Below are 24366 nucleotides of genomic sequence, written 5' to 3'. Positions count from 1 at the left end.
CAAGCCATGGGCAGAACCCTCTCCCCTCTGTACTCTGCAATAAAACCATGGAGGCAGTGATGGGAACAAGCTCCTGAGACAATGATTTGTGAAGCAATCAGAGGGGTTGAACCTGGCTGAGGAGGGCTGAAATGGCACTGAAGAGGCAGCTGTACAACAGTGGGCTGGTGCTGACATACAATGGTCTTGGCTAGATCCAGCCATCACCTGTCCTGGCTGGACTCATTCCCTAACAAGCAGCCAGAGACATGGCCCCTTCATCCAACTTCCCCCATTTCATCAGCTAACATCTCTCCTTCCCAGGCAATGCTGCACAGAAACAAATAAAAAGCTGGGAAATCCTTGTGGCAGCACCTCCATGAAGGGCCACTCTGAAGAGAGAAGCCCAATATCCACCCAGTGCAAATGAGCTGTGATGACCCTTGAGACCCTGAAGTCCAGACAGACCCAGCAAGGAAAGCACAGAGATGTGGGATGAAGCTGCACAGTAAATGGAAATGTTCTTGTTTCCTTTTTCACATCTCTTAGAGAACAAAGGACGAAACTCATTTTGTGTGAAAAAAGAAAACATCTCATAACTGATGCAGGATCTGACCCAAAAAAATCAAATCAGACATAGCAGGGACACCAGTAGCAGGCTGAACTAGGCATCAGGAGGAAAGGAAAGTTTGTGCCTCCACACACAGGAATCTGCCTCTGCCTGACCTGCTTTTTTCCTGCTGCACCACTCATCACATTCTGGAGATTGGTTCTTCAAACACTTGCATCCTTCTGTGTTCCTAGGACATGCCCAGCAATTCCTAGTCCAAGTATTCCCAGATGTTGGACTAGTCTGTAACTCTCATTATTGGTCAAGAAGAGGCAAAAACCAAAAGTAAGATGCTATTGTAGGTCACACATCCATATTTGTGGCTTGACCGTCAAAACAGGAGCAGGTGACTGTCTGCCCTTTGCCTCCATCAAAGTGTCCCTGGCCTCCAGCCACAGAGCTGGGGCTGAACTGGTTCCACTCTGGTCACTGGCCAGGGATCTCAGTGCCATTTCCTTGCTCCCAGCAACACCTCCCAGTTGAACACAAACATCACGGCAGGGCAAGATACCTGAACTACCAGGCAGGCTCTGCAGCCAGGGTATGCCCTACACCTCCTGCCCCCCTCTCCCAAAGAGATCCTGAGCTCCTAAAGCACTCCACAGGACCACATACAGGAGATGCCCATCTGGCAAAGGTGGTCCAAGGATGATTTTAAAAACGTTTCCATGAAAATTTCTAAGTGCATAGAGACATCTCCCAACCTAGTTTACCAAGCACAAAAATATTGTGACAGATGCTGAAAGAGACTCATTGACAATTTCCTATACCTGAGCAGGAAATGAGGCCAGTACCAGGTCAAGTTTTCTGCCTGGTGCAACACACCAGGAAGAGATGGAATTTGTTAGAAGGAACCATCAACCTCAGAGGTGCAGCTGGTGGAGATTTAAGCCAGTGAGATAAGCCAGGACTTTTACTCTGGATTTCCCAACACAACTGAACATTTTCTCACCTCTGACACTTGCAGAATGGCATGTTCCATGGTACTGCACAATATGTCAAGCTTTTGCTTTCAGAAAACTGGAATTGGAAAGAGCTCTTCTAATGACTCCCCAAATAAAGTGGTTTGGAGGCATCTCCTAGCAGCCCTCTTTGGGTCTAGAAGCAGCAAGAAGGGGTCTGCTGAAGTTAAGCCTCAACAAAATCAACACATCAGTTGTACCCCTGCAAGTTCAGAAGGTCAGCCTTCGGACCAAGGGGATCCATGAGAGAAAAGCCAAGAATTCATAGCTGGAAGTTCTCAGAGGGACTGAGACTGTGCTTCCTTATTTCCAGCCTGTCTCTAACAGCAAACCAGACTTCCTTAGGAAAGCTTTGGTCCTTGTGCCTAAGAGGCTCACCAGATATACTCTCCTCCTTCCAGAATATACAAACTTGTTTGTAAGTGCCTCTCACTGAGTAACCTCTTGCAGTAATTAATACTAGTGAGGTCAGAAAGGAACTTGGGAGTTAACAAGTACACTGAGAGAAGAGGTTTTAGAGTCTCCATATTTAAAGAACAAAATCTCATCACCAAAGGAGCTACTTGCCTCTACACCAATGTGCTGCCACGCCACAAGGCCTTAGCACCAGCCTTCTTTTTCAGCCTCTCCCTCCTCCTCTTCTTGACTTAACCCCTTCCTGCCCAAGGGGAGATTTTAGCTCATTGGGCAGTGACCAGCTTTTATTTCAGATGTTGACAGACACAGAAGTTCATCACAGATACAAATGTAGCTGTGCTCTAACCATCTGCAGCCAGCAGTATTGGTTCCAGCAGGAGAGCCTCAGTCTTCAAAACTGCACATTCCTGAGTTATGGAGGCCAGGATTAGAGAAGCAGAGATTAGGACAACAAAATGTAGCTGGTCCAAGCAGTAACCAGCATATCCCATTTTCTGGTCTTTCATTTGCCTTGTTTGAGATGTTAGCTTATGCCTTTGCCTCTTTACACACTCAGGTGCTTCCCACCTCCCTTAAATTGAAGCTAAAATCACCATGCAATTGCTGAACCTCTGCTTGTGGTGGGCCTGTTATCCTTGTTATCACTTGCTGCAGAGTTTAACTGGCACAAGTCCAGCAGGTGAGGCAGGACCAGGTTATTCACTGAATAGACACTGTTACCTGTCACTATGCACGTGAATTTAGCATCAGAGTCCTCGGACACAGCACGGGATTTGATAGTGGTTTCAAATAGTGGCTGTGTTTCCTCCGTCAGCTGAGAAATGATTGCGCAGAAGGTGCTCCTGGAAGATTCAAGAAGCATTTCTTAGAGATAAAAGCACCAGAAAAATTAAAGGGTCCACCTTGTGTCTCACCTCAGCAGCCTGTGTTCTCATTGTCCATGCCCTCTTCCCTCCCATCATCCCTGCACTTGCTCACAAGTCCAGTCCAGTGCCAGGGCATTGGACTGATTTCTCCCTCCTAAGATGACTGTCAATTTAAAGTGACATTTGGGAGCCATTCCCTTTGTCTTAGCTCTTAGAGCTATTGGGGCAATAAATGTTGACCCACTCATCTTAGCTCTAGATTATACCAGAACATCTCTTTGATCAGCCAGCAAGCTTAGAGCTCCTCCTAACAAAGTCAATTCCCAGTTCTGAACCATAAATGTTTCAAGAGTTGTTCTGTTCATTGGCATTTTCTTTTATTTGTGAAGAATTTGTGTCATTTCAGGCCAAGTGTGAATTGCACATGTCTCTTGAATACAGCAGCCCTCTTAGAATGAAGAAAAGCTGCCAGCTGTGGGACTGCTCACTGAGGAAGCTCTGAGTCTGGCTAGCAGCTTTCTGAACTCAGGAATTAGCTGGGAAGGAACTCCCTGTTTAACCCCTTACTGCTGCAGGTAGGCACTCACACTCCCTACTCCAGGGGTTCAGGCTCTGACCTCAAAGTTCATGCTGGAACACCCAAATAGCCAGAACTATCCTAACAGTGCAATCTGTAATGCTCAAGAGCAGACCATGGATTCTCCAGGTGTTTCAGCACTGTTCAATGAGTGCAATAAATCATCATATTCATCCAACCCTGCTGCAGCACCACTGAGAGAGGCCCCAGAAAATCTGGGCTTTCTTAAATAAAGGGAAATTATTTATTTAAAGGGAAATTATTGAAATTATTTAATTTCAAATTGGGTTTTCATTCAGATAATGCTGAGGCTCTTGGAAGGGAAGAGCTTCTTATTTAATTTTTCCCTCTGCAATTAAAACTCTACACATTTACAATACAAGAGGGGCCCCCAAGGTCTCAAGTGCAAAGATGCTGGGAGAAACAGCTAATACTGCAAGAGAACTGGTAGCTGGCAGCTCTATTTATATAATTTTCAGCAGTGAAAGACATTCCTTAAACAGGTGATCAGCTTCCAGAAACATGCAAGGGGTGGAACAAATGCCCAAACCACTCGTGACACAGCTCCACCATGAGCAGAAGGGCTCAGAGTTTGTGGTGAGGGTTCCATGAGGAGGACCCCAGCCCCACAAGCAGCCCCAGCTTGCAGGCAGGATGCTGCTGCTGCTGCCACTAATGCTCTACCTGCTAAGAAAACAAACCGAGTCAGGAAAAATCAAAAAACCCCACGTTTAGCATGACCCAGTAGGGGCAGGTGCACTGACAGGGACTAAGCACACATTGCTGAAGGTGTCAGGAGAGCTACAGCCACAGCAACTGCCTGTTTTATCCACCCTGAAAACTTACCTGGAGGCTGCAATGTCATTATTTTCCCTCTGCCTTTGTGCAAGAATGGGCTTGTAAGAGATGCAGGGAGATGAACCCCTGAGTAACAACCCACAGGGACCTCACCCAGCTCCCAGGCACCTTGTGCTGGATGAGGGTCAGGACAGGGGAAGCCTGGGATGTTGCAAACCTGATTCATCTACTGAATGAGGGTTCTAAGCATGGTCTGTATCCAAACACACGTGTGGGGTGGGATAAAAATACCAGATTCCACAGCTCAGACTCTTTTCTGTGGAAATCAATGGTTACTAGGACACTGGTCCTGGTAAGCAACTCTTCACTCAGCTGTGGGGCCAGAAATGGGCAGTGGGAGTCAAAAGCTGTTTCAAACCAGAGCAACCTTCCCAAATTCCAATCCCAGGAAGAAAAAAAAAAAAGCCCATTTCCAGGGAGCAAGGCAGACAATCCAGTACAAGGCAGTTACTGGTAGGGTTTTGATGCTCCCTTCAATACAGATCCCCCTCCCCATACCAGTAAATGCCTTTCAGAGCCACATAAAAGAATTTCCCAAGCATCAACCAACACTTCATACCCCAGCAGGAGGGCAACAGGATCAGCATCTTATAATCAAGTGATGCACACACACAGAGTGGCTCTTGGGACCCAGTTTAATCCCAGCACCATGCCACCAGCAGGCAGCACCAGGAATAAGTCTGGTCCACTGAGTGCAAATCCCACAACCAGGTGAAATACATACAGCAAAGGCTACTGAATGGCTTTGGAAAGCAGCTGTGGTGGAAGCTGGGAGCTCCACAGGCCCAGCAGATGAATCAGGGACTTGCCCAGTGACACCTGGCAGGAAGCCTGGAAGGTCTATTGAGTCTTTCAAAGAAACCATTGTGTTGGTCACAGCAGGATTTCAAGGCTCTGGCACTGTGGGGCTCTCAGCTGACTCACTCCAGCTGCAAGGAGGCTTGTCCAATTCAAATTGCTTTCTAAACCAGTAATTCAGGGTATTCCAAGAACTGGACACAAAGCACTAGCCACTTTTTCTTTGGGCCTTCCTGGAGCTGCATCTTTGGGGCAGAAAAGCCCTGGAGCCTAGAAGAAACCCCTGGCAATTCAGTAGCCTTTTCAATTAAAGAGGGATTTCCATACAAAAGCCTGCTGGAAAAGGAGATTTGAGAAGTGTATTCCTCTTGTTATGATTTTCTTTTTCTGACTTTTTGGTTAGAAATCCCAGAGCTACAGAGGTGTTCTGGAGAGGCCTTTCCCTCCATGGTTATTCTTCTACCTGCCACTCCAGAAAACCAGAAATACCAACTGATTTCCAAATGTGTTCTTTTGCCAAAGGCAAAGTACAGCTGTACAAGTGCCTTTTGGGGCAAAGTCCAAGTGAATGAGGATCCTCACAACAACGGCAGGGGGAAGAAAATTTTTTCTCTGGATGTCTCAGGGCAGTCACATCCAATTTTTAATGTCTCTGTATGGAAGTCTCGCTTTAATATAAAGAAGTAGCTGAACACCCATCCTTTGGCTAAGAAAGAGGAACATTTCTTGCACCTTAATACAGGAATTGTGATGAACATTCACTTTTCTTTCTGCAGTTCAAGCAAATATTAGGGATCAAATCATGCAGAATGAGGCTGTTAGATCACTTTAGGGCTCTTGACTGATTAATTAATTAGTACCAAAGCATTACAGGTTAATCACGTGCCGACAGATTCAGAAAAGTGTTTGGTCAGAGCAGTTTAATGCAATGTAGTTTTACCTTCCTAAACTGGAGGGAGAGAATCTGCTGCTTGATAAGCTAAGCAAAAAACAGCATAAAAACCATTAGAGAGAGAAGCACGGAAAGGAGCTGAAATAAACAAACCGTTACAGAGACATATTAATGATGAGTCATTTTGCAGAGGTCAGAGTTCCTATTAAAAGAAGGTACAGCTGCCTTAGGCTGCCTGCCAGGATGAGCAAGCCACATTGTCAATTGAAATCAAAGGCTGTAAAAATGAAATGGTCGTTAACCACAGAGAATCAGTGTCAGGACATTTATACAAGTAGGTTTCCAAGAAGCAGCACCTTGAGCCTTCCATGCACCATCTGCAGCACTGTGCTCAAAGCAGGCAACTCCAGCACAGGAGATGTCCAGCCCAATTCTGTGCTGGCAAGCAGCTGGCCTGAGCTGGGTGCCCTCTGTGCTTCCAAGGACAGCTCCTGGGAGAAGCTGCAAACTCTCTGATCACATTGCTTTCCAGCTTGCCAATCAAATCACTAAGGTGTGGCAAAACATTAAAATAAAAGAACAGAAGTAGACTTTACAAGAATCTACAGGTTTTGCTTTCTTTGTGGGAAGATGTAGGAGCGTTAACCAATCCAGGGAACAAAACCAAACACGCAGGTCCTGCACAAGACATCTTGATGAGCTACTTACCAGTGTCACCAGCTCTCCCAAAGGAGTGTCTTCAGGGACTCATGTCCTAGCCAAAGGGCCACTTTGCTGGAGTGTGGCAGCAGCCCCTTGCAGGCTGCAGAAACAACCTCTGTGCATTGACCTGCAGCAGTCAGGAACAGTTCCTCAAGCCTTGACCCACCCACATGGCAATCAAAAGTCCAAAACTAACAGGGACAAGCTAGTCAGCAGCATGTAAGCTCAGTGATTTAATTGCACTGAGGTACATGTTACACCTATGCAACAACCTCACCATACAGCCTTGGGAATGACTGCAGCATGGACATCCCCTCTGGGAGGTACCAGGCCAGACTGCCACATCCCTAAGTGCAGAGAGATCAAACCTTCTCAGCCTCTGTGAGCCACCAAAGTTCAGTGCTCTAGGATGGTGCTACAGAAGACAGCAGAAAGAACCACATGGAGGGCCACCTGCAGGTGCACCTCTTCAGGTCTCCTACCCAAATGTGTGAGTCCCAGTCACGTGGAAACCAGCAGGACTCCAAGTCTTGCCCTAAAAATGACCACAAAATCTCCACCTGAAAACTGCTCTGAAAAAATCTCCACCTGAAAACTGGTCCTGCCAACTGTACATTCCACCTTGTGGAGGCAGAACCTCCATTTGAACACTGAGAAAAGAAGCAGCTCAGCTTGAAGTCCTGACACTTTACACAAATAATTGCATATTTCCTTTGAGAAGAAAAATCTGTGGGGTTCACTGACTCTTCTCCTTCAGGAGAGCAAAGACAGCAGAATTTTTGGACTGTTGCTGAGAAGCAGCTTTAACCCAACAAACATGGGTGGCACTTGGCCTTTTGGCAGCAGCTTCACCCTCTCCACCCCCAGCCACACAATCCTGGTCCATTCCCAGTGCCAAGTGCTGGTGATGCAGCCAAAGGATGTGCAGGTTGGGGAAATCAAGTGCTCACAGGAACAGGCTGAGGATCACTCACTCACCTGATCCCTCTTTCATGTGCTGTTCTGGTCCATGGCAGAAGCCAGACAGAGGAGCTGAGTCCTTTGATCTGTATCCTTCCACCCTTTGCAACATCCCTGTGAGCTCCATGCCCTTTCTGATGCTGCCAGGCACAGCTTTGCATTACCTGCCTTACTGACCAGCACCTCACCTTGTCCTCAACACTTACAGACACCCTCAGAGCTTCTGGAGCTCAAATTGCACCTCGTGCTGCTCTCACCCCTTCCTGACCTCCTGGGGATCCAGGTTCCTCCTCCCACACTCCTCCCAAGCACAACCACCCCAAGTGATCCCAGGGGCAGCTGTATCCCTGTGCTTTGGGCTGCTCCCAGGCACCTCTGTCTGTCTGGAAACACAACTCACTGGTTTAACTTGTCTCAAAACATTTTGCTTACCACTGCAAGGGAAAAACATCTTTTTACCCACCAGGAATACTAAAGACCTTCTTGAAAGGAAGTTCTCAAAATCCTTGCAAGCTAGAATGCTAGTGTAGGCAGTAGTGTGGTTTTAATCATGATTTCTTGCATAAGACAAACAGGGCTTGGACATAAAGAAAATAGCAAGAGTCAGAACAAAGGCTGCTTGTGCCATGAACCCATTGTGCTCACGGATGTGATCAAACAGTAAGCACTGACAGTGCTTTTTTTTTTTAATCCCCAGTATTAAGACAACATGGGCTTTATTCAGTGCACATCCTGAGACAGTGCTGAACACTGAACTGAGGGTCTCTTGAGGGTCTCTCCATATTATCAGAAGAAAAAGGCCATCATGTATTAATTGAAGTTTAACCTCAATATGCTGAATTTGCTTTTCAGACTACAGATTTAAGCCCCAGAGAGCACGATCAAATTGTGGATCCTGCAGCCAGCAGAGCCCTGCCTGCAGGCAGCTGGTGCTTCCTTTCACTTACATTCCAGCATATCCATGTAGAGCTGTGACAGCACAGCTCCATCAGAACCCAATCCACCCTGCTGGAAGCGTGGGGCTCCTGAGCAGGGCAGCAGATACCCAGTGTGCTTGCTCTGATCCTCTGTGGCACTGGGCTATGCCCTGGGCTCCCCAAGGACTTGGAGCACACACAGCACAGGGCTCTGCTAATGAAGTGCAGCATCAGCAGTGGATGTGCCTCCCTCGAGCAAGCTCGGGGCCACTGCACTTTCTGGATAAAGGCAAATGCTTATGTTGTCCTGAGGAACACATCTAAAGCACTGAATCAAGGCCTCCAGTACAACCCTTCCTTCTGCTGGAGAAATGGACTTCAAAAACATCTGCTCCAGGCATTCCAGCACTGGTGGGATGAACCCTCCTCAGGCACCTGCCACTGATGAAGAGAAGCTCAGCTTTTTATAAGCTAGTTCTGAAAATACACAACTGTATTGGACAACAGCACTATACCTCTCCAGCATATCCCTTCTACCAGTCTCAGCTCTTTGTTAAATTGCATTTTATCATATGCTTTCAAGCTCCTTTGGCCATTTATCATCCTCCTAAAGGTTTTAGCCCTTCAACTACTCCTAATTTTCTTTGGAAGTGAAGACAGCCTTCCTCATTTTTCATGCTTTTGCCAAATTTCAGTCTTGCAAGGGCAGGAGGCAGAACTGTCAACACCATTCACTTTTTTTAACCACTCAAGTTGATGGTCTGGGCTGGCATCCACTGGCACCAAAAAGTTAACTGCTTGAAAAACATAGATTTTCAGTCTGACACCTTTTTTTAACCCTCTCATGCAATTATCCATGAAATTACTCTCTTTCTGTATTTCTTATCATTGAGGTAAAGAAATCTCTCCTTCCAGTGCACTCCTCACATGGAAGTGAGCAAGAGCTCAGGAGACCCTGAAATAGGCTTAACAGTGGCTCCATCCTCATATGGACAAGCACCTGGACTCAAGCTGCTTGAGCTGCAGCAGTGATCAATATTTTTCAGTGCTCTCCCACAGAGTGAAAATTGACCCACACAAGCTGTCCAGTGAAGGAAAAAAAGAGCAGAACATGTCCATGACAGCAAAGCTGACAGGTCCAAGTTATGTTTTGAGGGAATCAGCATTGCACCAAAGCTCCTTGGGAAGCCCATGGAGCAGCCTGTACATCCTGGGAGCTGGACAGAGGGACTGGCAATTGCCTACAGACATTGCCCCTCACTGGCTCCCTGATCCCTGACATTATTGGGCATGTTTTGCACGTGCAGACTTCCAAGTATAAGGTTTCCTATGAACTTGCCTGTCTTCAAGGTTAATACTACTTGAGACAAATACAAACCACTCAGCTGTCAGCAGTGAACCCTTTTCAAGGTTTAAAAGCAAATACTGAGGCTTTCATGTAGGCATGGCTGTGCTCACAGCTGCTTTCCTGCCACGTGTCCTGCTCCTTATCAAGCACTCCCTGCACACACAGAACGAGCTTGCTGCTGTTCATACACCATGGCAGGAGCTATCAGCAGGCCTGTGATAAAGCAGCTCTGGGTGCTGTGTTGCTGTACAAGACACACTGTTATTCCACAGACTGGAAAACAGATGTATTGAGTCTTTGCTTGTCAAGGTCACAGACCGAATCCATGTCAGAGATGCAGAAATGTGACAATTTTTTCTGCAGGTAATTTACTTTTTTGCTGAGATGAACACAGACTTATGTGTAACAATTCAGGCTAGATTTCATTAACAGAGAAGGTGGAAAACAATAAATTAAGTTACACATTCCTGTCTCAGCCTCTGTAATGCTCTGAAGATGGCTCAGATTTGTGTATTTTAACTCTGAATTGTTGCTGCCTCTATGGCCCAAATTAAACTTAGAAACACACCAAGGGATGAGAAATGGCCAAAAAAAAAAAAGCAAAGTAACTATTGGACAATGAGATGCCCAAGAAAGGTGACATCCTCCTGGCAGCTCACTATGCAGAGAAAAGGGAAAAAAAAGAAAATAAAATTGCCTGTAATGCCCTTCCATCTTCTTCTTCTTGGAGCAGGTGATGCTGTGAATGTGAAATAACAACCTCAGTCACTCAAGATCTTCCTCCCCTTGTTTAAAGAGAGCAAGGGCAGAGCAGGTTTTAATTCCATCTCCTGGGAACTGCCTCTGCTGTGGCATGAGAGGTGCCTTGTTTGGAGATGACCACACTCTGTCCTCACACAATGGTATCCCTGGCCTGGGAAACATCCCCTTTCAGGAGGTTTCCTGAGAAGAGCACAGTTCTCACATGTGATATACTCTGTATCTTTATGGTGACCCTGAAGGGCATGGTTTCATCATCCTACACACTTGGCTCCACTTGGCTTCCTAGGGGATATGGACATATGGACAGGAGGCTACAGAAAGGGAGCTGGAAATGCTCCCTTTGGAATTGTTGAGGATTGTTATTCAGAGTGCATAACTGCTGAGGAGCCCCAGTCAAAGCAGACACCTCCAGCAATGGGAAACAGCCTCCTCTGTCCTGCAGGTCACAGGGTGTGGAGATGACTCATTGACGCCCTAAACTTTGCCTTTCCTGTAGGAACTGGCTGTCCCTCCTTCCAGAGTTTGAGACACTTCCATCCCACAAATCAAACTGACTGAGTGCTCTCAGCTGCCTCAGCTGGCATCTGACCAGGGGGTTGCACCACTCCTGGCCAGAAGCAAAGCCCCTTGGACATTACAGGTACCCAGCTGCCAAAGAGGGAACGCCACTGAACTAAACCTGCTTTTCAGGAACCAAGGGCTCCTCAGTTTCCTCAGCACACTTTATTATAGCAACAGATCTTTCTCCTTCATTTGATATTGTGTGCAAAGCAAGAGGGACAAGATTGGGAATGGTTTGCAGCCAGAAGAGCCAGGTGGCAAGGCCCTCTCCTGAGCTCAAGTGCCACCCCGAGCAGAGTTATCCAAGAAAAGCTCAGAGGCAATGCCACTACACTCTATAAATAGCTGTATATGATGTAGCTATGACAGTAGAAAGACATTCAAGCAAGGAAGCAAGTCTCTAATGAGACTGAGGAGCAGACAGCTGCATTAGGTAAGAGGTGCAGATCACTTCCAGCAGAGGTTTACCTAGCACTCAGATGAAGGTTTTGTATAAAACTGCATCTGTCTGCACAATACACTCTCCAGGCTTCCTAGTTCTTACAAAAAGGACATCTAAAAAGATGTTTTGAGGGTTGTGGCCCATGAATGAAGCTAAGGTAGATCCTGAATGGGACTGACAGCTCCTCCTCTCACTTCGTGAAATAATTACTTGCTTGAAATAATTGCTTTGAGATATAACAGGTTTCTTTTAAAAAAAACAACCCCAAGATAAAAATTAATCCTGTCAGTAGCCAGAGCAGAGGGCAAGTCACTGTGGCCATAAGCTGCTCCTGACACTGTCCAATATCAGGTATGTTAAAAGACCAGCAAAGGAAATACACTGTCCTGTTTGCTCACATGGAAAATCCTTACAAAAGAGTAGTTCCCAAGGGCACAAAGAGTAAATACCCTGAATACTCTGTTTAATAAAAGGATGATGTTCTATCTATGGCCATTTTCAACACCTCTATTCTTCTGGCTTCCTGGAAAATTCTACAAGTTAAAACCCAGAAAAATCATGTTCTGGTTACCTGATTCATATCCTTCAATTTACATGTTATCCCTTTCCTCCAACAGGATTAGGGAGACCATGTAAGACATCCAAACTGCCCTCAACATAGAATCACAGAATGGTTTGGGATGGATGGGATCTTAAAGCTCATCTTGTTCCACCCTCTGCCATGGGCAGGTGACCCATCCCAGGTTGCTCCAAGCCCTGTCCAACCTGGCCCTAAACACCTCCAGGCATGGGGCAGCCACAGCCCCTCTGGGCACCCTGTGCCACCCTCACCACCCTCACGGGAAGAATTGAATCCTAATAGCCCAAGTAGCCCTGCCCTCTGTCAGTTTGAAGCCATTCCCCCCTGTCCTGTCACTCCAGCCCTTGCAAAGAGTCTCTCTCCATCCTTCTTTTAGGCTGCCTTCAGGTACTGGAAGGCCACAATCAGGTCACCCAAAACCTTCTCCAGGATGAACAATTCCAGCATTTTCTCATAGTAGAGGTGCTCCATCCCTCTGACAATCTTGCTGTCTCCTCTGGACTCGTTCCAACAGCTCCATTCCTGTGCTGGGATCCACAGGGCAGAGCATATTCATAAGTCACCCCAGAAGCAGGAATTTCCAACCTCAGTTTCTTTTCTTAAAGATCTCTCCAGGTCTTTGTGTAGCTCTACCACATTACTACACTTCCTACTGCTTTAAGAAGTGGTGAACAGGCAAATATTTTAGTTAAACATACTCTATATATACATATAAAGACAGAAACAGAGAAACCTGAAAAAACCCACATTTTCTTTGGATCAGAAAATCCATTTCTGTTTCCTAACCACTACAGTAGCCTCCCACAGCAATCCTGTGTCTGCATCACTTGTGTCATTGCCTTTGTTAGTTTCAAACCCAGCAAATCCAAATCCATTCTGTGTTATCTGCTGTTCTGCATGTTGCTCATCATGCTTTTCAAGTTCTCCCAGGTAAGCTTTCCAGATGTTCCTGGATTTAATTAAAGTCATAATTGCTCTCTGAAAGTCTCCTTGCTACACCATTCCACTCATTTGCTTCCCAGAATTGTTATGATACATTTTTTAATTACAACATAAAAAGCCACACTTCATTCAAGCCCTTGCCCTGCATTTTAGGCAACAGTTTCCAAAAATCCCAGCTCAAGTCCTCAGCACTTTTAGGGCTCTGCAGGGAACCAGACTTTTATATGCCTCCTCCCTAACTCATTAGAGAACCTAGAAGTTGCCATGAACTCAGGGAAAGGTCAATTTTGCCATTTAGCCATTATTTAGTCACTGCTTCTTACAACAGAAGGGGCAGACAGTGGATTTAAGAGACAAAATTAAATTGCCTTGCCACAGGCTTTGACGATCATGTACATAAGTGGTTGGAAAAATGATTGGAGAATTTGTGGAAATTGAATGTGCTGCTTATTTAACTGGGGCAGCAGAGTCCCTTTGCCAGCACTGGGCTCCCACAGATGGAAACTGGGGTGCAGCATTAGGTTGAAAAGCTCAAAAGGTTCAGGGCTCAGAGCTCTGCAGCCATGGGCTGGATTTACCATGCCTGAGGCACAGCCTCAAGGGCTGGTGCAGCCAGGAGACACCAGGAGCACTGCCTGCATGGGTGCTGCACTGTTCCTTGCCTTCCCCAACAGAGGAAACTTTGGGACTCCAGCTGGGAACACTGAAGGTATTTCTTGCTGGATGGATGAACTCTCCTTTACAGTTAAACTGATTAAAGCTGCAATTTGAGAGTAGTTAAGGAAAACAAAAGTTAAGCTGTAGGCAACCCAAACACCTTAACATCTTCTTTATTAAAACCCCTCTCTGCTTCTAATCTGCAGAATGGAGTCACTGGGCTCAGTTAAGAGATTTCCAGTTCCTGGTATGATCTGAGGCCACAGGCTGTGGGCCCTCTATGGACATTTGGTGGTGCTGAAGGTGTCACTGTGTGCAGCCAGTCTGTGATTAGCTGACACCCCAGCACGACATGATACCCTCACAGAGGAACTGAATTTAGGCAACTTCACTTTGGCATTACCCCAGTTTTAACACCTGACTTCCAAGCAGCACTTTTTTATCTCTTTTGGTCCTGCATTTATTTTTATGAATGCCTGACTCCTTGAGGCATCAATGCTTGACACGCTGGAAATGGATTATTTATAAACCATCAGCAGGGAAGAGGCACACTCATTTGGAGAGCTCATAGACTGAAGAGCATTCCCAGCGAATTCAAAGCAATTTCAAGGCTTTTTTGAGTGCCTCACACAATCACCGACACCTTGGGCACTGCTGGCATATCACCCTGTAATTCTGTGTTTGCTAACCTCAGTCAGGCTCAGCTGACAGCATGTTTATCATACCTTCCCCCTGCGAACAAAGCCTTATTCCTACCCCAGACCCTGTGCTGGAGGCCATTCCTGACCCAGGAATGCTGATCTCATTGCTGCTCAGCCCCTATCTACAGGGCAGAAATGCCTTTTTGACAATAAGATAAGGCACCCAGCGGGCCCCTCGCTCTGTCTGGCGAGGCACTTCACTACAATGAAGGCAGGAAGGTCAGTGCTGTTCCCTGAGTTTAACTGGAGACACTGGTGCTTGTCAGGATTTCATAAAAACTGCTTGGAGTGAGCCTTCACTGGGGTCTGCAGCTTTCTCATGAGGGGAAGAGGAGAGGCAGCACCGATCAATCTCTGGTCTCTGGTGACCAGAGACAGGACCTGAGGGGCCAGCATGAAGCTGTACAAGGGGGGGGGATAAAATAGATTAGATTATTGGATATTCAGAAAGGGTTCTTCACTCAGAAGGTGGTGGGTCACCAGAACAGGCTCCACAGGGCAGCAGTCATGGCCCCAAGGCTGCCAGGGCTCCAGGAGTGTTTGGACAACCAGCTCAGGCACAGCACGGGATTCTTGAGGTGTCCTGTGCACGGCCAGGAGCTGGTCTCGATGATCCTTGTGGACAGGACATTCCATTATTCTATTCTATGATTCCACCACCACTTTACACACCCGCTCAGCCACATGCAATGCGCCATGACCACAGGCCCTGCCCGGCAATAGCTGCGACACCGCCAGCTCTCTTTGGGGAGGCGAGGGACTGGGCTACAGCAGCTCCTCTGAGAGCCCGAGCCATCGCTCGGTTTTCTCCCCTGGGGACGTCCAGGCCCGTTGTCTACACCACTTCCAGCCGGCTCCCTGCGAGGCCTCACTGCTCGGGTGAGGGCCAGCCCGGCCTCCCCGCTGCACCCCCGGCCGGCCCGGCCCGCTCCGTCCTCCGCCAGCCCCGCGCCCGCCGTCACCCGCACCCAGGGCAGCGGCCGGCTCGGGGACAGCCCCCACAGCAGCGCCTTCCCCCGGGCCGGCGCTCACCTGTTCTGGGGCCGGATGCCCAGCAGGTAACTCCGTCGGTCCGGCCGCGAGGCCCAGGCCGCGCTCTCGGCCTCCTCCGCCCCGTCGATGTGGCTCGTTCCCCGCCCGTAGAGGCCCGCCAGGGCCCTGCGGGTCGAGCTCATGGCCGGAGTGCGGCTGCCGTGCCCCGCGGCCGTCGCTGCCCTCCCTGTCACTCACGGCCGCCGTTTATAGACCCTCCGCACATGCCGCTGTCAATCGTGACGCGGCGGCCGCTGCCCGGCCTCCCTGGGCCGGCTGCCCGGCCTCCTCCTCCTCCTCCTCCTCCTCCTCTGGCCATCGAGTCCAGCTTTTGAGGAAGAAGTGAACTTTTCCTTATAATAACTGCCTCACCACGGAGGATTTCTCACACCTCAAAGATCTCTCTGGTGACCACCACTGATAGAACCTGGCGGTTCTATCAGCGTTGAAGTTGTGTCAGGTTTTCACTGGATATCAGGAAAAGGTTCTTCCCCAGAGGATGGCTGGAAGTGAACTTTTCCTTATAATAACTGCCCCATCACAGGGGATTTCTCACACCTCAAAGATCTCTCTGGTGACCACTGATAGAGCCTGATGGTACAGCATTGAAGTTGTGTCAGGTTTTCACTGGATATCAGGAAAAGGTTCTTCCCCCAGAGAATGATTTGGCACTGAACACACTCTCCAGGGAATGGTCATGGTCCCAAGGCTGCCAGAGCTCCAGGAGCTTTTGGACAACATTCTCAGGCACAATGTGGGGTTCTTGGGGTGTCCTGTGCAGGGCCAGAAGTTGGACTTGATGGTCCTTGTGGGTCCCTTCGAGGTTATTCCGTGATCTCTCAGGATCAGCTCCAACATCCTCCACTTCCCTGCAGGCACAAGGCTTCCACCGTGGCTGGCTGCACCACTTAGCATGGGCATGGCAGTCACACCCTCACAGCAGATCTCATGACTTGGCAGCCTGTTTTTTATCCCAGAATGCCCAAGAGAAAGTCTGTGATGGTATTTATTCAGTCTCTGTAAAAAAATACAGCACAAAAGACAGTTGTAAAAGGTGGATACATGTCACAAACAATTACTAGCTGTGATTTAATACCAAATGAAAATATAATAAGTAATAAAATGGACTTATTTTCTTATACTACCTTTCTCTTGCCTGTCAAGTTGCTGCATCATGTGCTGCAGACATGTCACTGATGGCTCTGCATCCCTCCAGCACTGGAATGATGGATGGAGCAGATTCACTGTGGATTAGCTGCCTGCCCGTGGCTGCACAGCAGTGATTGCAGCAGGAGCAGCAGAGAAATTATGGCAAATTGCTCCATTCCAGGAAATACAGCATGATTAGAGCTGATCCTCCTGGGACAGGAGAGGCAGCAGATGTGGCAGCAAGCAGCAGGTGATGGATCCATTGGTGCAGGACATTCCTGATTCCTTTTCCTCAGCAAATACTGTGATTTGGAATGTGACTTTGGATAGGGACTGGCACCAGGGTATGCACAGACACCTAGAGTGTGTGCATCACCTATACAGGTGACACAACAGTGGCAGGTGGTCACATTATCAGGCGTGTAAATTGCAGGATTTGTGATACCAGAGAGGATATTTGATCTTGGCAAATGCAAAGGATATGGACCTCCTAAGACATTTGGATGTGGTCCTAGGAAATATGGAGGAGGGTGGTCCCAGAGGGCTGACTGAAGGCCTCACCTTCACCTGGCAGTGAAACAGCAGATGAAATTGCATAAAACAAATAGAACATGATCCATGGGGGAAACCACAATACTAATTTTCAATAGGCAGCAGTGAACTCTGTGTGAGCTAACGTCACTTAGAAATAATCCATCTCAAACAGAAAACAGCAGATGCCCAAAAACCCAAATGCAGAACTCAGAGAGGGCAGCAAAGATGAGCCAAGGTCCAGGCTGGCTGCTGCATGAAGGGTAACTGTGTGGACTGGGACTCTTCAGCCTGGAAGAAGCTACTCAGGTGCCCATGACTGAGAAATACACAGCTAAGAGGGACAAGGAGAACAAGTCGAATTAGCAGGAGGCAAAATAGTGAAAGGGAGATGCTTCCTCCCTCCCCTTGGCTTTAGGCTACTCCCACACATGGCTGTGGCTGTTCAATGTCAACAGGGATTAATAAAATCCACAGGACAAATCTGTGGAAAGAAAATCTCCTGAGGTTTATGCACTATGAAGATATAACCTTCAGTTCAAGAAATGTTTGAGCTGCATAAGAATATTCAGTGTGTGTGTGCCCTGATCTCACACCCTTTGCTCTGCTCTGACTGCTGCCCAAATGTGGGAGGCAGGATGCTGGGCTGGGAGGACTCAAGCTGGCATTCTCCTGATCCCATCCCTTTCTCTGGAAAGAGAAAGAGGATTTTCAGGTCCCACAACTTCAGGAAACCTGAAGTCCCAACATATGAATTACACATTATTTTACCATGAGCCCATCTCTTGGCATATTGATCTGGTAGAACAGAGCCCAGACCAGCTAAGAAGGGTGTCCAGTACAGGTAGGTTTCTGCTTTGGGCCTGGAACTGTGCCTGATTTCAGATTCCCAAATACAGGAAAGACACTAATATGCTGGACCAAGTCCAGTGAAGGCCACCAAGAAGACTGAAGGAGCTCATAGGAGAAGAGGATGAGAGAAACTGGGGTTTAGGTTTCAGGGAAAGGCTAAATGTAGATCTCCTTGTTTTCTTCACTACCTCATAGGAGGGCACAGACTCAGAGGTGCAGAGTGATGGAATGAGAGGCCAAAATGCAAATGGCAAGGAGGAAAGTTCTGATTAGATTTTGGGAAAATTACTTGCCCTGTGAAGGGAATCAAGCAGTACCACGGGGACCCAAGAGACAGGCACTCTCCATTCTGTGAGACAGTTGACTATGGATGGGACAGGGTGCTGAGCAGCTGATTGACATCCTGCTCAGAGTGGGGGGCTGGATCAGAGACCCCCAGAGCTCCCTTCCCACCCTGGTCATGCCATGGTTTGGTGCTGCACCCTGTCAGTGGAGAGAAGCCTGGATGGTGAGCGCAGAAAGAGCCTGCTGTGGTGTTTGATCCTCCCCCTGACATGCAGGGCTTATATTCCTTTTCTGCCCTTTCAAGCTCTGAATGGTTCCTGTGCCTGTTGCCTGCTGAGACAGCTTCCTCTCACAGCATCTGCTCTCCCGTCAGTCTGCTCAGAGAGTGACAGTGCCCTCTGCTCCTGGCTCCGGGGGAAACGCGTTCAGCTGCTGGAGCCTGAGCCAGCCAGAAACGAGCCTTCAGAGCTTGTTAGCAAAGCTTTCTTCCTCTGCCTGCAAATCCAGCACCGACTCACACAGGCACAGATGTTTTCTCACTCCTCTTGCACAATTTATCCTTCCCTTTCCCATCCTGCACCCTTAAGTTCCTCCCTTTCTAAAATGACAGGCTTCTTCCTGCACTCCTGCAACAAGCTCTCACCTCTGGTTCTTCCCCAAATATTAACAGGTGGTGCCAGGGAAGGGCTCTGACAGAGCACGAGCACAATGGGCTTCCTGAGGAGGTATTTGAAGGTGGATTCTTTCTCTCAAGCCTGCAGAAACAGTCCACAGGGAACACAGCAACCTCCAGCTGTTTGAAGAGATTCTGCATCAGCCAGAAGTGTCATCTTTAGCTATGGGAAAGTGCTGGGGTTAATTTAATGATCATTTTTATTAGCTACGTGTGTCACATAGATAATAACTCTGCAGGATACATGTGCCACAGAGCTGCTGGCACATACTCAGCCAGAACCTTCATTTTCAAACATTTATAGATATATTTCCAAATGCCTAGCTGGACCCTGGAGAAAATAGGAAAAAGAAGGGTCTGTGTGACCTCAGACAGCGGGTGGATGAACACAAAGGAAGATCCTATAGTTTTCCTGTCTTTGCAGTGTAATTATCCCATTCTGCACAAAGGAAAGGACATGGAGGGAGAAAGTCTTTCCTTGATCCACCATTTGTGTTGGGTTTGGCTTTTTCCTACCACCTTCTTCCCCACCTGTTATAAAAGAAAAGCAGCATTTAGAGATGCATCCTCCAGCCTTGCTTGGTCCCTCTCACCCTATGGCACAGCCCAGCCTTGCCCTGGGTTCCACAGGGCATGGATCCACAAGCACTTGGCCACAACTGCTTCTCTCTGCCATCCTGATGCCCCTGTTTGTGCCCTTCTATGCTGCCTCCTGGGAGAGACATCCCTGATGGCCTCGCTTTTCCTTGCTCAGCCCATAGCTACAGGATAGAGACATTTCAGCAGCAGAGTGAGAGTCTCTCACAGCTTCCTCTCTAACTGGTCCATGGTCCCCCTCATGTGGAAGTCCTGGTGTTTGGGAAGCCTGCTTCCTAGGACTATTAACATAGGGAGAAGCAAATTTGCAAATTTGACTGCCCTGAGTTCATTCCTCCGAGCTTTGTGTCACACTCCCTTCCCAGTCACTTCAAGGTTTTTCGGGAATGACAATCAGTCACTCCCTGGCCACTCTCTGTCCTCCCTAGCCACCATTTCCAGCTAATTTCCTCGTAGCCCTGATGCCTCTGGAAAGGTGATGAGTACTGGCTTAATGAGCCTGACCTGGCCCTAACCTTGCAAGCGCAGGTCCCGGCACAGCGCTGTGGAGTCCTGCACGCTTCCCTTCTTTCCCAGAGGGGCTTGTGCAACCTCCGGAGGGCTGGCCCAGCGCCACTTCCCCTGGGCCGTTCGTGATGCCCGGCCCAGCTGGCGGGGACTTCTCGGAGGAAGGGGGTTCTACACACCCACCCCTGGGAGTGCTGGCTCCACCATGAACCTTGCTCCCCAGGAGAGACGTGAGAGCGGCCGTGGAGCCTGGGGGGTGAGGGCGGTGGGCATGGGGCGACAGTGGCTGCGGGGATGAGAGCGTGGGTGATCATGGGGGGACGGACAGGGCCACCTGTGGGGACACGGTGAGGACACCCGTGGGGATATGGGCGAGTATACCCATCAGGGGGTGGAGGACAGTGTGGGGGGGACATCTGTGAGGAGAGGGGCAAGAATACCTGTAAGGAGTGGAGGGGGGACTATGGGGAGAAGGGGAGGACAGTAGTTGATGTCACCATTCAGAATGGGGACAAGGACGCCTGTGGTGAAGCGGCAATGACGATTGTGGGGATTGGGTGAGGTCACCAGTGGGGATGGGAAAGAAAACACCCGTGGGTAGGGGGTGACGATATCTGTGGGATATGGACAAGTACACCTGTAATGAGGGGAGTGGGGTGGTGGGGAGGGGGTCGGGACGAGGACACGCTGTCGGGAGGAGGGAGGGACACCCGTATGAATGAGGCTGAGGTCAGCAGTGGCGGTGGGGAGGCCGCGTGTAAGGAGTGTGGAGGGGGGCGAGGTCACCAGTGGGGGTGGGCGTGGGGACACCCATGGGGAGGGGGAGAGGGGGAGAGGGGGAGAGGTCACTCGTGTGCTTGGAGCTGCGGGCAGCTTCGGCATGGTGGCGAGGGGCGCGCCCTGCAGCGTCCCCCTCGGAGCGGGCCAGACATGCGGAGCATGCGGAGCTGGTCCGTGCGGGGCCGGTCCGTACGGAGCCAGTCCGGGCCGTGCCGTGCGGTGCCGGTCCGGTCTGGTCCGTGCAGGTCCGGTCGGGTCCGGTCGGTGCCGCCGCGGCCCCGGCGCGTGGCGGCGCTGCCCCCGGTGTCGGCGGGCGCGGGGCGGGCCGGGAGCGCGGAAGTGCGGGGCCGCGGGGCCGGCGGCAGCCGAGTGCGGGCCCCGGCCCGGCGCCGCAGCCCCCAGCCCGCCATGGGCCCCCGCGCCGGGTGAGCGGCCCCTCGGCCCGGCCCGACCCGCCCCAGCGCCGCCGTCCCTCGCCGCAGGTGCCGCCGCCGCGTCCCGGGGACAGGAACCGCCGCGGGGCCGGCCGGCGGCCGCCCAGGCCGGGGAGGAGCCGCCGGAGAAGCGATGCAGGAAGGTGAGTGGCCACTTGGCAGTGACCCTGCCAGCCCCCGGGCACTTGCGAGAATAGCCAGAAGAGCCTCATGTCACATTCACCCACCCATACTTCCATCCACCCATCCCCTTGTCCATCCACCTACACACCATCCATCCATCCATCCATCCATCCATCCATCCATCCATCCATCCATCCATCCATCCATCCATCTATCCATCCATTCTCTCCAATCTTCCCCGCCTGCTGGGATGGGTGTCCCTCTTGAAGCCCACCATGCCTGGCCACCGGGTGACAGTGAGATGCTGGGCTGTGCCTGCAGTGTTGTTCCCGCCTCCAGCTGCTGTTTCTCCACAGCCATTACCATAACGGAGCAGCCCGTCTCTGTCTCTGTCCCGGTGGGATATTCCTTCACGCTGCGGTGCCGAGCCCAGGGACGTTCCTCGCTGCAGTACCAGTGGTTCTGTCAGTACCAGGTAAGGATGGGGTGGCCCTGGGTATGACACCAGCTGAGTCCCTGCACACAGTGGGGGAGCTGAAGGAGGGGAGGATCCAGGGGTTTCCACTTTTGTTGCTCCTACAAGGGGCTTCCTGGTGCCTTCTGCTGCCAGCAACGAGGAGGGAATTGCTGCCCACTGCCTGTGTTTTCCCTTTAGTCTGACTGCCGCCTGATTCCTGGAGCAACCAACCAAGACTTGCCCATCATTGCAGAACAGACCCAACTCTACACCTGCAGAGTCAATGACCTCCACAGAAATGCTGTCTTCTCTGACTGGGTGAAGGTAGAGGTCCATCAGTGTGTTGCCAGAGGTACAAGCCTGTCTTTTACCTTCTTGATGTATTATGGAATCACAGAATGGTTTGGGTTGGAAGGGACCTTCAAGCTCATCTTGTTCCACCCCTTTCCATGGGTAGGGACACCTTTCACTAGACCAGGTTGCTCCAAGCCCCATCCACATGCACTTGCACCTCATGCTTGCCATGGATTTTCCAGAGTTATTCTGGGTATTGGGACTGGGAGAACCCATCTGGCTACTTCAAAGTTGACCAAAAATGGGGTGTGGTTTTCCTTAGAATGTTGACTTCACCTTTGTCAGGAAAGGGCGAGGATCAGGTTTGGGAAGGTAAAGGCAGGGCTTTGGTGTGGCATTTACTGTCACAGGCATTGCTCCCAAGGGTTCCCTGCTCCCCAAGGAGAAAGGTGCAGTAGGGATGGTCAAAGATGGCATTGTTTGCTGTCCCTGTGGAGGGAGGACCAATTGTGTCTTGCTGCCTTGCAGGTCTGCCCCCTCGGCTGTGGCAAGGAGAGCCAGTGATTGTCCTGAACCCCCAGGAGCAGCGGGTGGAGGTGGGGCAGCCCCTGCAGCTGCAGTGTGCTGCCATGGGGGTCCCAGCCCCCAGCTACCAGTGGTACCGCAATGGGAACCTCCTGGAGCAGCAGAAGAGAAAAAAGCTCCAGGTAAGGTTTTCTGGGGACAGTACAGGAGCTCTGGGTGCTGAGGTGGGTAGTGGGAGAAGCTGATTGCAGGGTTGTGAGAAAGCCCTCCACATATCACCCTGCTGCTTTGGCAGCTGGCTGGATGGCTCTGTGTGAAGGGGGAATATGTTTTGTACATTTCTTTCAAAGTTGTGGATATTCCTCTAAGAGGTAACCAATCCATAGATGTGACAAGGGCTCTCAGCACATTTCTTGTGCCCTTTTATGCAGAGACATGAGAACAGCTATGAGATCTCTGTGTGTGAATTGATGGAGATGTGGGAATGCTGTCTGCCTGCTGGGGACCTAGAAGGAAATGTGGTTGGTCCTGGCAGAAGAGAGTCAGGGAGGCAGCAGAGGGGCTGGCTTTATTTTCTGTCTCTGGCTGAGTGTAAATCAATGCTGTGTTATTGAATCAGGAAAGGAAATTTCCTCCCAGGGCATCATGTGAAAGGCACAAGGACAAGACATCCAGTCTCTTCTCAGTAGTGGTTGATGGTATTACAGATGGTCTTAGAGGGTGGCCTTAGATTGCAATTCTGATGGGAAAGTTCAGTCTGGGCACTAAGAAGAGGTGGCTTTCAGAGGTGGATGGTGCTGTGCTGGAGCCAGAAAGGCAGCAATGTGCTTAGAGGTGTTCAGGGCTTGAATAGACAGAACTGTGGCCACCCTGACTCAGTGGTGGCTTTAGTCCCTCTCTGAGCAGGATCCTGGGCTGGAAAACCAGAGTCCTCACCAGCTGGTACTGCTCTGGTTCTTGTCCCTGTCCTGATTCTTTGTGAGGTAAAGTCTCTGCAAACAGCAGGAGAAATACTTTTATTCCATGAACACGAGTGCCTTTGGCACATCCTGGCATGGATCTTCAGACTTTCACCATAAATAATGTGGTTTAACTTTTGGTCTGCCTAGATCACCCACACGAGGCTCAGTGACTCTGGCACGTACCTGTGCTGTGCCTCCAACAGTCACGGAGAGCATTGGAGCAGCGCCGTGGACGTTCACATCGGTGAGCAGAGCAGCCCACGTCCCTCTGCTGTGTGTCACCTGCTGTGGGATGGAACTAGAGGGGACACAGGAATTTGGTGCTCTCTGGAGGTGCTGAGCTGGTGAATGAGGACCATGATAAACAAGATTCCTTGACACTGAGGGAGCAAAGGGAGCAGTGGCTGGAGAAGCCCCTAAGTGCAGTGATGCACTGTCTGGCACATGGGATGCTGCTGTGTTAGGGGAGGCTCAGTGCTCTCAGAACTGCCAAGAACACCATGCCAAGGTGCTGCTTTCACAGTTCCAGGCCCAATCTCAGCAGGCTCCTGTGGCCATCCTCATTTCCAGTTTCACTGACACGAAGGGATGTGTTTGGATACGGAGTTGGAGAGGATGGTGTTTATTTGGGAAG

General features: G+C 49.8%; 2 protein-coding genes across 3 annotated transcripts in view; one reads left to right on the top strand and one right to left on the bottom strand.

The window, feature by feature from the left end:
* The window catches only part of ALPK3 (alpha kinase 3), a 32747-nt gene extending 16928 nt beyond the window's left edge, over nucleotides 1-15819 (bottom strand). Inside the window, exons 1-2 of the mRNA XM_077185575.1 lie at nucleotides 15564-15819; nucleotides 2689-2810 (exon numbers count right to left, since the gene is read on the bottom strand). Of these exons, the coding sequence (XP_077041690.1) occupies nucleotides 2689-2810; nucleotides 15564-15706 (265 nt within the window). The 5' untranslated portion in view covers nucleotides 15707-15819. The remainder of the gene's footprint in view (nucleotides 1-2688; nucleotides 2811-15563) is intronic.
* A 4527-nt stretch (nucleotides 15820-20346) lies between these two features.
* Nucleotides 20347-24366, top strand: part of LOC129126328 (mucosa-associated lymphoid tissue lymphoma translocation protein 1-like) — a 29234-nt gene continuing 25214 nt past the window's right edge. Inside the window, exons 1-6 of one of the 2 annotated variants that reach the window (XM_054642205.2) lie at nucleotides 20347-20387; nucleotides 21420-21514; nucleotides 21851-21969; nucleotides 22150-22303; nucleotides 22774-22952; nucleotides 23880-23976. In XM_054642205.2, the coding sequence (XP_054498180.2) occupies nucleotides 21505-21514; nucleotides 21851-21969; nucleotides 22150-22303; nucleotides 22774-22952; nucleotides 23880-23976 (559 nt within the window). In that variant the 5' untranslated portion in view covers nucleotides 20347-20387; nucleotides 21420-21504. Of the gene's footprint in view, nucleotides 20388-21344; nucleotides 21515-21850; nucleotides 21970-22149; nucleotides 22304-22773; nucleotides 22953-23879; nucleotides 23977-24366 lie in introns of those variants that run through there. The other variant, XM_077185486.1, reaches the window with a different exon arrangement.

The sequence above is a fragment of the Agelaius phoeniceus genome, chromosome 13, assembly GCF_051311805.1.
Source record: "Agelaius phoeniceus isolate bAgePho1 chromosome 13, bAgePho1.hap1, whole genome shotgun sequence".
NCBI classification, from domain to species: domain Eukaryota; kingdom Metazoa; phylum Chordata; class Aves; order Passeriformes; family Icteridae; genus Agelaius; species Agelaius phoeniceus.
The sequence above is the reverse complement of the archived record's forward strand: the minus strand, read 5'-3'. Positions and strand labels throughout refer to the sequence as shown.